This window comes from Phragmites australis, chromosome 2, assembly GCF_958298935.1.
Source record: "Phragmites australis chromosome 2, lpPhrAust1.1, whole genome shotgun sequence".
NCBI lineage: Eukaryota > Viridiplantae > Streptophyta > Magnoliopsida > Poales > Poaceae > Phragmites > Phragmites australis.
Window position 1 is genome coordinate 50,459,723 of NC_084922.1, and position 14,828 is coordinate 50,474,550.

General features: G+C 43.9%; 3 protein-coding genes across 5 annotated transcripts; 1 reads left to right on the forward strand and 2 right to left on the reverse strand.

Moving 5' to 3' along the window:
* Positions 1 to 2,237: 2,237 nt before the first annotated feature.
* On the forward strand, positions 2,238 to 4,356 carry LOC133909599 (calmodulin binding protein PICBP-like). Its single transcript, XM_062352102.1, has 3 exons — positions 2,238 to 3,336; positions 3,429 to 3,911; positions 4,007 to 4,356. Exons 1-2 carry the CDS (start codon positions 2,463 to 2,465, stop codon positions 3,896 to 3,898), a joined length of 1,344 nt encoding a protein of 447 aa, XP_062208086.1. The 5' UTR covers positions 2,238 to 2,462; the 3' UTR covers positions 3,899 to 3,911; positions 4,007 to 4,356.
* Positions 4,357 to 5,787: 1,431 nt separating this feature from the next.
* LOC133909604 (uncharacterized) lies at positions 5,788 to 12,183 on the reverse strand. The gene is made up of 5 exons (XM_062352109.1): positions 11,501 to 12,183; positions 6,956 to 7,496; positions 6,664 to 6,785; positions 6,436 to 6,557; positions 5,788 to 6,346 (listed from the first exon to the last, which is right to left on the reverse strand). The coding sequence occupies exons 2-5, from the start codon at positions 7,068 to 7,070 to the stop codon at positions 6,082 to 6,084; spliced, it is 624 nt and encodes a 207-aa protein (XP_062208093.1). The 5' UTR covers positions 7,071 to 7,496; positions 11,501 to 12,183; the 3' UTR covers positions 5,788 to 6,081.
* A 106-nt stretch (positions 12,184 to 12,289) lies between these two features.
* Positions 12,290 to 14,210, reverse strand: LOC133909603 (uncharacterized). 3 transcript variants are annotated; one of them, XM_062352107.1, is made up of 7 exons: positions 13,935 to 14,210; positions 13,773 to 13,839; positions 13,512 to 13,558; positions 13,334 to 13,421; positions 12,860 to 12,912; positions 12,678 to 12,776; positions 12,290 to 12,566 (listed from the first exon to the last, which is right to left on the reverse strand). In XM_062352107.1, the coding sequence occupies exons 1-7, from the start codon at positions 14,154 to 14,156 to the stop codon at positions 12,483 to 12,485; spliced, it is 660 nt and encodes a 219-aa protein (XP_062208091.1). In that variant the 5' UTR covers positions 14,157 to 14,210; the 3' UTR covers positions 12,290 to 12,482. The 3 variants fall into 3 exon arrangements, with proteins under 3 accessions (XP_062208091.1, XP_062208090.1, XP_062208092.1); XM_062352106.1 differs by having other exon boundaries at positions 12,860 to 12,993; positions 13,935 to 14,208; XM_062352108.1 differs by lacking the exons at positions 13,334 to 13,421; positions 13,512 to 13,558 and having other exon boundaries at positions 12,860 to 12,993.
* Positions 14,211 to 14,828: the final 618 nt, after the last annotated feature.

Consider the following 14,828-nt stretch of genomic DNA (forward strand, 5'->3'; position numbering starts at 1 on the left):
ATCACAGCCGCTTTTCTAATGAGAGATTCTCTTCGGATTCCGAGGAGCTCAGATGCCAGATGAATCGTCGGTCCCGTGCACTTGTGAGAAGAGCGAGTCGTGGATCTGTATGTGTTCGGTAATCGGTCGGCGTGCGTTCCAGATTTAAATTTGGATAACAAAACGGCTTGGAGTTTGGAGCCGACGAGAGATGCGTCACCACGTGTGGTGCGTGACTTTCTGTGGGCTCTCCCTCCCCAGCCGGAAATGCATTTACGGCGCGGACCGTGATCTCTGCTGTTGGTCATCCTCTATGGATGAGCATTTCTCTTCAGCGGTGGTAAGTTGCAACTCAAAATAATTAGTACTATGACTATCCTTGACAGTATTTGAATTAAGAGGATATTTACCATCCTGTGCTCTTCACCTGGTTTAGCCGACAATCTATCGATACTCCGTATCCAATTCTAAGTTTAATAACCACAGCAGAGGTATCTGTTTCTAGCTTGTCCGGTTCTACTTTATTTTTTCTTTGTGTTTTTAGTGTTTGTATTTTAGTTGTGTGCATATTTGATATGCATATGCTGCGAGAGACTTTTGTGTATCTGTATAACTTTGGTGTAACATGAAAAATTAATAAAGCTTCAGAATGGTTAGATGTATGTTGATATATTTGGATGTGTCAAATCTATCGAATTTTGGGCCGTCAGATGGGCCTCAAACGATCTCCGTGACCTCCTTCGCTCCGTCCACTCCGCCCGAGCCTCATCCACTTGCGCGTTGCCTCCCCACCCCTACCCCATGCGTTGCCTTCCCGCCACCTCACCGGCGTCATGCCCAGCTCCGACGTGACCTGCCCACCTCTACTGTCGCTTGAGATGTCGAGCTCACCGGAGAAGATAATGACCTCGCCGGAGAAGATGAGAGCTCACCGGAGAAGAATGATGCACGAATCTCCAAGCGAATTCTAAGGTAAGAAATTCTGTCAACAGATAAATAGTATTTTCAAAAAAAAATACCATCCTTAGGAGGTACCAATAATTATAAGAGGATTACAACCAGTTGCAAAGACAGACTCCAAGAATGTGGTATAACATGTTCACTCTGGTGAGTACTAATATGGACAATGATCTAGAAATACTATGGTGAGAACACCTTTGATTTCCAAAGGGTTTTAAAGAATTCACACCGCTTCATTGGAGATTGTTGCGCTCCAAACAGTCTTAGACATCGACTATGATTCTCCATTAAAGCAACTCAAATACACCATCAAAGATGGTCTTCCAGACATATTATCTACGCATCTTAGACATTTCATATTGTTGTTTCAAGACAGAGAGTGCCCTTTTAGTATGGATGAGATTCGAAATTGGCGAGAAATACGATTTTGAAGGAGCAGGGGAGGGATTTCTAATTGTTGTACACGTTTCGGAATACATGCATTAAACTTTTATGTTATACGCTATGTTCTTCGAATTAATCCCACACATGTTCTTTAACCTCCCCGCTATTAACTGTCAACTTACATTTATCAAACAATTAAGTACTAAAAGTAACAATCTACATAATTAATGCCATACAGCAAAGATTTGATGCATCTCACATACTCCATTGAATTTTAGAGCATGTTTAGCGGAGTTTGAGCTCTAAAAATTATTAAAGTAGAATATTCCTAACTCAAAAAATTCTATTTTATTTATATTTTAAACTAAAAATAGATACATAAACTACTTTAGATTAACTTATTAATATTAGATTTAAGATAAAATTAGGTGCCGGAATCCTGTAAAAGGGTCTAGCTCCTTAAAAAAATCTCAACAGAATTTAGCTGCCATCAGGCGAACTCTATACACCTAACTGACAAGCACTGCACTGCACTTGGCTTATAAGGCCATCTCCAATAGTTACCTCAAATTTTCATCCTTAAAAATACTATTACAGCACCCCTATCACTATTACAGCATTCCTTATTTTTTTTTTATCTCCAACAGCTATCCTATTTCCTTCCTTCTACTGTTCTTTTTTTCCCTCCAAATCCACCGCCAGCCTCTACTGTAGTACTGGATTTGCAGACTCTGCTGGAGTTGGCTTAAGTTCAGTAGCGGTGGTGTGCTAGTATACCACAGTAACAGATCATGCCACAAAACCGGGAGCACAGGATCCTCGCCCGCAGAAGATACGGCGACGCATTCAAAATTCCGCCACCTCCGAATCCGATCACCCCTCCTCGACGATTCCAAAAGCGTCGATCCACCCGAGCCGCCCGCCCTCCCTCGCCGCCGCCTTCCTCCAAATCCAGGAGAAGGAAATCCAACCCATCGCCATCTCGCAAGAATCGCCACCTTCCTTGTGCGCGCTCACCCCACCCCGCCGCCTAGTAAAACCTTCCCCTTCTCGTCGCGTCACCTTTCTCGCCTTCTGAAAACCGCTTTCGCCACCGAGAAGGAAGCGGAGGGCTCCAACTCCAAGAAACAGCCGCCGCCATGGTGCAGAGGAAGCAGGCGCGCAAGAAGCCCAGAGATTCCGTCGTTGTTGCCGAGGAAGTCTTGCCGATGGTCGGTCAGGCGCGCGGTCGACGTGATCTGGGAAGCAGGGGAGGCGGCGGCATGGCCCGCGCGTCGGTCCCCAACTACATGAGGGCGACAAGCAGCTCCGACTCGAGGATCGGCCGCGCAGTGGGGAGGGAGGCGGCTCCCGCGCCGCCGCCGAAGCGGGAGCCGGTGAGAGCGAAGGTGGTGTTCGCCGAGGCGCAGCGCGTGGGCAGGGCCACGTGCTCCTCCACAATGAAGGCCGGCGGACCCGCAGCGGCGCACGTCTGCCCGTACGCATACTGCTCCCTCAAGGGCCACGTCCACGCGTCCGTGGTCCCGCTGGGGAGCTTCCTGGCGTCGCGGAGGCGGCTGATCAAGACGCAGCAGAGCATGAAGCTCAAGGGCGCCTCCCCGTTCCGCAAGACCAACAACGGCGGCGGCGATGGTTACTTCGTCGAGATACACGCCGGCGCCGGGGCCGCCGCGCCGACGGTGAGCTCGGATGTGAGCTGCAGCGATCTCTCCACGGAGGAGATGAACGCGATGGTGAGGCGGATGGAGTACGTCATGTTTGATCACCTGAGTTGCGGGGATGATGTGGAGGCGGCGGCGAAAGATTTGGGTGCTTCGATGGACAGTTCTTGCGGATCGAGTGATGTGGTCTCGGATGGTTCGGTCGAGCTGTTGGGGACGACCAAGCATCGCGAACGCGGCAGCCTCAAAGAGAAGGAGATCTTGGTGGATCATGAAGACGAAGACTTCGGTGTCTGCAAGTCGGACATTTCTGAGGAGCTGGATGCAAAGCATGAAGGAGACATTGCTGAAGGTGAAATTTCTGACAATGTTTGCTTCAACTAGTGCATGTTGGAATCAAGAAGCAATTACTGATGCATGTTGAACAATGTGGCGATTCTGCAGGTAACGAAAGCGAAGCTCCAAAGGAATCCTCCATTGATGGCATTTCCAGCGCGCTCAGTGGGATGAGCTTTGAAGATGTCAGTTCTGATTGTGCTGATGCTGCGTCCTCTCAGAGGAAGAAGTTGATCATTGCCAGGAGGAGAACATCAGAAGAGGGTGGTGAGCAAATGCGCCCTTTCAAACCCAAGGGTCCAAATTTTCTTCCAGTAGACACTGTCCCGGAGGCAGAGAAGGTTGATCTCAAGCATCAGACGGTGAATGATCGAAGGAATGACGAGGAGTGGATGGTTGATTACGCTCTTCGGAAGGCAGTGAAAAAATTAGCTCGTGCTCAGAAAAGGAAAGTGGAGATGCTTGTCCAGGCCTTTGAAACTGTTCTACCCACGGTTGCCAATGAGAAGAAGCCTGTGCAGCACGATGATGACAAGACAAGCTTCACTCTTACAAGGTCTTCGCAAGCATGCAACTGATAGCTTTTTAGCGGTAAGGAACCCTCGGAGGAAATTCTTCTATTACTAGAATTGCCGTGGTACCAAATTGTTGATTCAAATTATGATGCTATTTTATCTATCTTGCAGTTTGTGGTTTAGCTGGAACTAGTCTGATCTGAAGGTTCTAACTCAGTGGTCACTGCAATATTAGTGCCAGAGACCTGCTCAACAAGGAGAGAGAGCAGAGAACTGCTTACTGTAACTGTTTTGTCATCTGGTAGTTGGGCTGCAAGCTCACTGAGTTGGGTTAGTGCAGAACCTAGTGCATGTATATATGTCTAGTTTGCTCATGTTGATAGTTCAGTGATGAGAGATGAGTGCGGCTCGTAGAACTGGCAGGAACGTTGAGATGTATTCCTTTAGACAAAGATCAATAAAGCTCTTATTGACCGCATTTGTTTTCTGGTTCAGATGGTAATCATATATGGATAATAACCTTGATTTCTTTGTCAATCCAATTTGTCGAAATGTCCTGCTGATTTTCTTGTCCATCTTCTAGCATTCTGATTTGACTCGTGCCCAATTTCAAATACCTCAGTACTATGAAACAGCTAGGATCAAATTTTACTCATGTGTTGCATTCTGATTAGTATGAATATTACTTGGAGCTTTTAATAAGGTAATGCTTCTGAATACTAGTTGGAGGCTTGGAGCAACAGATGAATCAATGCAACTGTTGAATGTTGACATTGCGGAACAGGGCAGCTGACTTTAGTCCAAACTGAGACTCTAAAGCAGGCTATGCCTATCCTCCCAAGATTGCAAATTAGCGTGTCAGCAGTTCTGTTTGTTCTGACATTCAGACAGATGGGCCAAAATTGCTAGTGTCTACAAAGCAAAATAGATGTAAATTAAATCCCTGCCAAGTAACCACTGGTATGGGTGGAGTTTGGGCTGAAAACCATTGATTGTATAAATTATATCTACACTTTAGAATTTTGGCAATATTTATTTTTTTCAAATTCAAGTGCCAGTCAATCAATTTGTATGGCTGATACTTCCAACTTAGGAGGAACCAAGCAAGAGAGCAGGTGACTGGTGAGACATTCATCACCGAGATTGAATGGCATTGATGAATAAACATATCAAGAAGTGCTTCCAACGGATAAAACGACAACGAAGATCAAGCATTGCAATATCAGGAATAAATGGCATCAATACTGAAAACAAGACACACAGGTCACAACGGATACAAGGTTTGATGCTCCCACCAACCTGATACAATCTGAACGAGCAACCGCTCATCTTGCTGATCCAACCACCAACCCGTTGTGAACTTGTAGTAGAAGCAGACCATCACTGATATGGTGTGCTGTAAAACTATCACGGACCATTCAGAATGTCAGCATAAAACGTTACAGTAAGCCATGGCAACTTTCAGGAGTAGATGAGACGTTTCAATTCAGCAAAATGGAGCATGTTTTGGGGAGGCAAACTGATGCAAAGCTGGAATTTCACCAGGGTACACACTTTGCAGAAATTGCATTTCTGCATGTCAATACAGTGTATATTATCTAGTAGTTTTGGGCTGCAGAAAGCATGAAAAGAAGGTAAATGTTTCTCATAAAAAGGACAAGACGATGAGGGGTTTAATCATATACTCGTATAGTGTAGTGCCCCCGCTTCCCTAACTGAGCAGCCTTACCACTTTAGAACTTAGAAATTAACCATGAAAGATTGACAAATACAAGAATGTTTTCAAGCTTCTGTAAAGATTTCCTGCACTGAGGGTAACCATTATATCAGGTTCTATACTTCCCAAGGAAGACGTGGTCAGGGTTATTCAGGAAGATGGCAAAATTCAGGAAGAAAAACATTGCTTTTGAATTCAAATTGCGAGTTTATAGGAGTTACAGTTAAAATACTAATTATAGCTTGCAGCAAAAAGGAGATATGATTGACATGTAGAATCTCAGGATTTACAGTTACATATATATTCATAAAATCTAGAGTTCTAAGTCTCCGATGTTCAAGCATTTTGAGTATCAGCTCCATCCCAAATAAGATCCCTGAATCACATTCACATATAGCCCTGGTGGATGTTCAATATTCTGCGAATCCAGTGCAAGTGATTCTGCCAGACTTGAGACTTGAGAGATTCGTAGTGGTTGCAATTTCTGGGCAATTTGTTCATGAATCTCATGCCAATTCTTCAGTTACCTTTATATCCGGCATTCATGCAACAACAACACAAGATCCTTTGATAGGCATTTGAGCCTATTAGAATCTGCAGCCCCATCTTCTCCTGATGTTACATGCGGATTCCCTGAAGGATGATTGTTCTGACAAATGCTTTCATGAAACATCTGAAGCGTGTCATCCACTGAAATTTCTTGCACAGAGTTCTGTAGATCCTGTAATTTTCCTCTGGAGTGGACATCTGGCAGCAGTTTTTCTTTCAAGCTGTCAGGAAGACTAGCTAGAGCACTGAAAGATAATCAAAGAGCATGTTAGAACTTAGAAGTGAATGATCATACAAGGAAACTAATCTTACCATGATAAGAATGCACGTTTACCTGGTAATCCCGCGAGCAAGGCCCCACGTGTAGCCAACGTTTACAGATTGCCTAAACCCGACACTGAAGCCCTCCTGGGCAGAGTCCTTCTGCCCTTCTGTTATGCCATCCCTATAGCCCATCTAGAGTAAAATCGAAATCTTTAAAATATTAAACACACCTTCGGTCAAAGAAATCCGTTGAACAATGATAATTGACCATCGTGTCCCCAACCATTTTGGGATATACCTTATGAAACTGATTATGCCTGTGCATCCATTCTCTGTCTAAGGTAGACGCATAACCTAGAGAATCTGAAGCATCATCCCATATGTCATCGTTTTCAGCAGCAACAACATCACCGCCATTCTCTGAACCAAAATCGACACAGCTCAACTAGTTGTAACACGAAATACTAGTGTAAGCAGTACCAGTAATAAACTAACACTACGTGGAACGAATTAATTATCACTAGTTTAAATTACACACATGATTGCAAATATTAGTGAATCAGAAAAGAGCCCTAGTCAGGGATACGCACCATGCAGGGCGATTCCAGTCTCCCTGGAGGATGATGCTTCAACTTCAACGCGTAGCTCCCCCATGGACATCCCCATGGAGGATGATTCTTCAACTTCAACGTCACACCTCGACATCCCCAGGGCCTGCCATTGAGAAATCCAATCTGTAAAGAATTTTTAGATTCTTCAGATTCTCGGGAGGCAAGGGGTGCAGGAGGCGGCGGTTGCTGGACTGGCCGATCGTGCAGGGGGCGGCGGCGAAGGGATTGGGAGGAGGGGGGCCGGGGAAAGAGGAGTTCGGAATCGGAAGCCCATGAGCCGAACGAATCCAATGGGTCAAGCGATTCTTGAAACTTCCCCACCCACTCATGCCCAACTCTGAAGTGGCCCGCTCGAGCTCGCCTCCTCCCGTCAAGATCCAGTGTGTGTGCTTTTCTCCCCAAATCCAATTTCGAACAACCCACCGCGCAGAGAGAGAGAGAGAGAGAGAGAGAGAGAGAGAGAGAGATGCGATCATGGCCGTCTTCCGGCCAACTTGTGCCGGACCTCGCGTTGCACCCGCTGCCACATGCAAATAAATATATTACATTACAATGAAAATATAAATACTAAACATAATAATTTCAAACATAAACTCAAAATATGGATATATATATAGAGATGTTAGAGCGTCATTAAATAAATATGTCAGTAGAATATTATAAGAGCGTGTATAATGAGGTGACATCAGCTATCTAGAAGTCACCTAGGATTTTATCGAACGTGGAGGAAAAAAAACAAGACCGAGAAAAATACCATCTATTAATTAACAGATGGTCTAAAATATTAGACAACCACTCTTATAGATAATATTTTATATTTATATAGATGTCGTCTGTTATTTATGGTCTCAACTTTACACGTGTCATTTAATAATTGAGTGTCATTTAGATTATTTGCAGTCAACTCACACAATAGCCTATCTATTATATTGTACCTATGTGATATGGAATCGTATTACGGACAACAACCGTCTATACCACTGCACATACCCTAATTTGAGTTCAGATAGTATAAAAAAAAGATATTAATTGTTGATTTTCCTCTAATTTCTTCATTAATTTTTATTAGTAAAATGACTCATATAGCCGTAGCCGGTAACGAGGCAGCGAGACTAAAAAACGAGGGTGGATAGTAAAAGTTAGTAAATTATTTGAATTTTTAGATTTTTATTAGATGAGAAGAGAATAAGATAAGATGTGATATGAAAACTAACTCATATCTATTATATTATTATTTAAAATGAAAAAAAGTCATCATGTTCGCTTTTAAGATCACAAAATTACCACTTTAATCAAAAAAATGATCTAGACTATTCATTGTTATGAACATCTAACTATCTAGATTAGGCAAAAAGCACATATCAAATATGATTAATAAATAGCTAAATTTATAAAACAAAGAGTCCATATCAAATATGATTAATAAATACCTAAATTCAAAACTAAAAATTACAGAAAATTAGCAGTTCAATTTCCATACGGTTTGAGAAGCAAAATATTTAAATACAGAGTTTAAATAAAATAAAAATAAAAATAATTAAAATTAGGGTTAGAATAGAACAAATAAGTATCCCTATCAAATATTCTTATAAAAATCAAATACCTAAATAAAGTGTTTATGTAAAATACAATTAATCAATAGCTAAAATTCATAATAAAAATAATTATTTTTTAAAAAATTCTTACTAAGTAATAGATTAAAAAACACAATATAGTTTAAGATCATCATATCAAGTAGGCAACAAACAAAATAAAACTATTCTGATTTTAGTTGAGCAGACTAAACCTCACGTATGATTTTAACATTTGATTAAAATATATACGAATTGAATCAATACATGTATACAATTCAAGTACAAGTTTAAAACATAAATAGTTTCCTTTTCCACTAACATAATTCTGATTTTTTTCTAATTTTATGTGTTTTGTAACTAAATGATACTGACCTGGTAAAAAAACTAACTTTTAATCAAAGATTATTATGATAAAATATTACAGCAAGATTAATCATGTTATTAGCGTAAACTATCTTACTAGTTTTATAATATTATATATAGTAGAGATATACCATGTGCGTGGTACCACACAACTACCTCACGTGCTTTCCTCCTACACCCGCACCTCCTCCCCATGCCTCCTTCGTCGGGTTAGGATTTTATGGTTGGGGTTTGATGAGGGGTAGGTTTAGAGGGAAGCCTCAGGTCGATGGCTCGACCGGTGGTGGCTCTGCCGTTGCGGCAGGCAAGATGAGGGTATCAAATCAACACCAGGTTAATGTGGCGGTGGCAGATCCTAGGACAGCGAGAAAGAGCCGAAGGGGAGGCAAAGAAGATGAACAGGTTCGCTTGAAGTGCCGCGCGGTATCGATCTGCTCCCTGACAAGAGAGCATCCTTGCCAAAGCCTATGTATTCACCAGGTTCAATATTTGCTTGGGAAAGATCATAAAATGCTACTACCAAGGATGGCCCAATGAAATGACCTTACAGTGTCACTTATACATTTTTGGTTATGATGGTATCTTTTCCACACTGACATTTTCAACGAGGAGATTTATTGTTTATATATGCAAAAAAAAAATCAATACTCAGGAGAGCTGCGTGTTATTGCATTAAGAAAAAGTCGACCCAATTTATAAAAAAAACTGGGTCCAAAAACCTTGACAAGCATAGCATTATAACCCGCGGAGCGAAGCTAGCACGTAAGACATAGAAAGAAAAGAAACCCTCCAAGCCCCTAAGCAACCGGAAACAAAGGTCCAGGAAAGCAGCATACAATTCGGAACACACGTTACAATAGTACGCCATACAATACGGCCAAGCAGCCCAACTGAACAATTAGCGGCACCCACACCAAGCAACATCATCCCGCAAACAACCGTACCCAGCTAGCACCTCAACCAGAACCCCAACAGGCGAAGCCCTGCTCCCACGCTTGACTACCAACTCGGTTAGCAACCCCACGCCAAACCACAAGCACAACAGACGGGCCCTGGGACATCGGAGCGCAGTCACTAACGCGAAGCGTCAAAAGGTGGTAGGAAGATCAACAACGGAGTGTGTCCTGAAAAGAGAAGCTGCCGGTTGCAACGATAAGGAACAATGGATCTCTCTGAAACGATGCCTTCAGGAAGAAGTGGCAAAGGAGCCACCATCATCGGTAAAGATGCCAATTAGGGCTTTCGCCTGTAAATCCTCTGACCACGGTGCAACCCAATGAACCTAGAAGCTCAACGAATCTGCCGGACCAAGCACCTGCAAAGGAACAACCAGGGTTTTCGGGAAGCCAAACAGGGTTTTCAACCGGAGAGAACCCAGGGGGAAGCTACAACATGACGCCTCTCGGAGGTAATGATGCTTGTGGGTGCCACCGTCGTCGGCAAAGATGCCAATTAAGACTTTCGCCCGTAAATCCCCAGACCACGGCGCAACCCAGTGAACCTAGAAGCTCAACAGATCAACCGGACCAAGCAACTGCAAATGAACAACTAGCAGCACACAAAAGCGGAGCACGAAGGCCCAAGTGATACACCCTCCAATAGAGAAGACCGTATAGAGCATTAGGTCCCCAGCGGCCAGCAGCCGGCCAAAAGCAAGCCTACGGTCGGCCGAAAGTGGAACCGACTGAAGACCAGTAGGATGGCAGGGAGAACGACCCACGGTCATCCGCAAGGCACACCAGGGCCATTGATAGCCCTTCCAGGGCGCCCACGGCAGCACCTAGCAAGGAGAGAAGGCCGACCAAAAGCTAGCACCAGCATGCCGCGCCAACTGCGGTCGGAAGCTCGACCGGGACAGCAGGCCAGAACCGGGTAGTTGCGACACGCTACTGCACAGATCCGGCCAGGAAATGACAGATCCGATGAACTCCAACGCGGATACGGCCAGGAAACGACAAATCCGATGAACTCCGGCGAACAGATGGAGGAATCGCGACATACAACAGGGGCAGGAGGAAGAGGGGAGAGGAGGGAGGCGGGGAAGGGGAAGATGGAGAGGAACGGAGATAGCCGTCACCGGCTATGGCGGCGCTGCCAGATCTAGGTGGGGAGGGCTAGGGCTAGGGTAGTGATGGGTGGAGTCACCCCGGAGTTGTAGAAATGCTAGTAGTTGCTCTGCATATACGCAATTCTTATATTGCATCTCTGTTGACATATAGCTAAAACTAAAAGAGTTGGATTAGGATCGCATGCAAAACATACAGAAAGCACGAATTCAGAGGATGCTGGCACTACAACATCTAACCGGTGGACACTTGCACCTTTCTCTGAAATTTCCGAGAGCTAAGAAGCTCTCTTGAACTGTAAGTTGAATTAGCACTGCTTGTTTTCAAGGGCCTCTCCTTGTATTTTGCATCGAAGAAGAGTACACTGGACTGAAGATGAGGTAAAAGCTCTGAAGGTATGCATCATATTATTTTCTTCCCTCCCCTATTTGGTGTTGCTGCTTGTTGTCTGCAACTTAACTGCTGTATATCTTTTCCAATGTAGTATTTTGGTGGGGCATTTAGGAAAGGTCAAAACATACCATGGAAAAGGATCAAGAAACATGGCGCTGATATCTTCCATCAAGACCACTCGCCAGCTGATTTGAACGACAAATGGAAGAAACTGAAGAAGATAGCTGGAACGCCATGACCACAATGGGATTAACCGCCGCTGTATGTGCTAGATGGCCCCAACTTTTGTTGCCTGCCTAGATCCATCAAACGTGATGTCTATATTCAGTTAGTGAGACTCACTGTAGGACAATTAAAATTACTTTAGAGTGGCAAACCAAGAAGGTAGTCTAAGAATGTGTAGGATGTGAGTCATGTATTTTTGTTTGCCAGATAGTATGCTAGTCCAGGTACGAACTATGGCCCATGAACCAGGATGTCTGTGTTGTCCGTGTTTTAGTTTGTACTGATAAGGTTAACTAACCTTGTTTGTGTATATAAATCAAGTTTGCTTGGTTCTTATGACGCTGATCTGAGTGAATGTTTACTCAATTGTTAATTCTCTGGTCCTGAATGAATGTACCATAATCAATAAGTACAAACCATTCGTTGCAAGTTATCATGTTGTTTTCCTAATGTCTAAAGACAAATGATTCTCATCCAGGAATAAAACATAATGTTGTACACATTACTTTGAACGAATCAGCAACAAGGAATACATAACCAGAAAGACGAGAAGACTTAGAGAGAGACAGATGAGGCCGGGGAGGCGTATAGAATTAGTTATCTTTTCACCACACAAAAGTAAAATATCAAAAATCTGCAGGTGAGCAGCAGTCAAGCATGGGAAAGAAATATTTTTATGAAGAAGATGAAAGTATCGATAATACAATATAAGATTATATCATTTTCCTTTACAGTGTTGTATGGAGTTGTACATTTGCATATATTACATGTTCACATGTGCATTTGTATGGCATCATGCTTATAAAGGCAGTAAAAAATCGACTAAGAGCAAACGGAACAGACTTGTGAGAATTGGATATTTAGATGATGATTATGTGTTGAATCTCACTGGTTCTGCTTTTTGTTTGGATACTCTCTTGGTCCAAAAATAGTTGATCCAATCCTCACATTCGTGCTGCCCATCTCTATCTGAAAAAGGCTAACAATAGTTAATGGAGCTCTAGGAATTCTATAGTGTTTGCACCTATTTGTTGTTTTGCTTTAATCTCTCTGTAAACATGAATTGCAAGAATTTCTTACAGCTAGCTCAAAGTCACCGGACATTCCCATGGAGAGTTCAAACTGTTCAGTTGGTATCCCAAGGGCCTTGCAAACTTCAATCTTACAACCTACCAGTGCCTGTGTTCAGATCACACAAAACGACATGTTACAAAAGCCAAAACACATTGTTCATTTGTGATGATCTAGTAATGGAAAAGCACCTTAAAATTTTCTGGTGTTGAGGAGTAGTCTTTCATTCCTATTGTCATCAGACCTGAAAATATTAGATGTGGGCATGCTAGTTTCACATGCTTAGCAAGCTCGACACATTTGGAGGGATCAATGCCAGATTTTGCTGAATCAATGAAAATCCGTTGCTGTAAGAACATATGAGTATATAATCACACAAAAGACGAATGTAAATAACGCAGCATGGCAGTGGCTTCAATTTTGCCATAAGGTTAATTGTTTCTGAAGTAATGGCTTGACTTCTAAGACAAAAAATAAGACATTCTAAAGATTACATATTAGATGCAAAAATATGATAACTGAAGCATGTTGTGAGATGTGTTGTTTAACCGGAAAAAAAAAAACCATTAGATCAAGGCAAATGAGAAAGAAAACTACAGAAGTACTCAAAGGAATGACTACTAATCAAGAGATGGAAGTTTTGAATATATTAGTTCTGCACGCACATTCTTCTCCACTAGTGTTCACTTGAACCAAAACTTTCAAGGGCTCCCTTCCTAAGTTATTTACAGCACGGTCAAGGTGATTAGCAATCTGAAAATATGTAGACGTTTTGTGTCAATCCAGGCATCCACAGTTATGTGTAGAAGATAAGGATCGATTCTATATAAGAAGCATGCTTACCTTTTCATTATCTACACCCTCAACCATATCAAGATTTGGGACAGCAGCTGAAAAATGAGAAGAGGAACTAAGAATGAACTATAACTCTTGGTGTATATTAGTAACTTTATCAATACATGTCACTCCCCCCCCCCCCCCAAGTTGTCTAGTATATAAGTAGGTTATCCACAATTCCACATGCAGATGTGGTATCCAATTGGCAATCCACAAAACGACTGAAAGAAAGGTATGAATCTACACAGTGGAAGAATATAAGCATACTTAATAGTGGTTTCACTTTGTTGCTCTGCAAATGCCCAATGAAATGCCACCTGACATCTTCCGGAAGCTGCAAACATGGTAGAAGAAATCATTTCTATATGCTCAATGAGCTGCAGAGTTGCAGAACAATCAATCGAAGCAAATTCGAGCGGATATCCGAACCTGCGGGGCCTTGGTGATGATTTCCTGGACGTAGTTCTCGCCGAAGCAGCGATGCCCGGCGTCGTAGAGCTGCCGCAGCATCGACATGGGCTTGGTCTTCCCAACCGCCACCACCCGCGCCGCCTCCGCTGCGCGCCCCGACCGCTCCGCCGCCCTCCCCGCACGCGCCAGCACTGCCCGCAGCGCCACCGCAGCCGCCCCCTCCGCCGCTGGCGCTGCCATCCCACCACCACCACCTCTCCTTTCCCCTAGTTGTGGTTGTCGCCTGCCTCTGACGCCACAGAAATCGCCGCGTGTCGCCTCCCGCGCCTCATCGCAAGGCTTTCCGGACCGGGCCGGGCCGGGCTGTGAAAGGCCTGCGTCACTGACGACCCAGTACTGCAACCCTATGGGCCCAAGCATGTGGTGATGGGCACCGTCACAGTGTTTGCTTGCGGCGGGGGCGAACGCGTCGTGCTCCTACTAGCCCACGTCTCCCTCGAGGCTCCTCCGGGCACCACGTTGCCGCCCGCCTCCGGCCACCACACCAATCAGCTTCCACTGGCGAACGTGCCTTCGGCACGGTGGTAAGGCTCGGGTGGTGAGCCGGACTCACCCGGGCTCGAAGCCCGGTGACGCACGGGGGTTCCGATTTATTTCGGTTTTCTCAATTTTTTGGGCGTGATGCTATAGAAGGGATTACGATGTGCTCGTCGTCTACGGAATTCTCGATGGATCCTGGTGATATTCGGATGGACGATTTCTTCAAGCTGCGTGTAGTTGTATGGCTAGTATGTGCGTGCATTAGGGGTGTGTGTGGAGTGGATTCGTATGTGTGGGGTGAGTGCGCGCGTTCATGTTCAGATACTACAACTGTATTCAATGGTGAAGAGTCAAAAAAAAATCAGCTTCCAC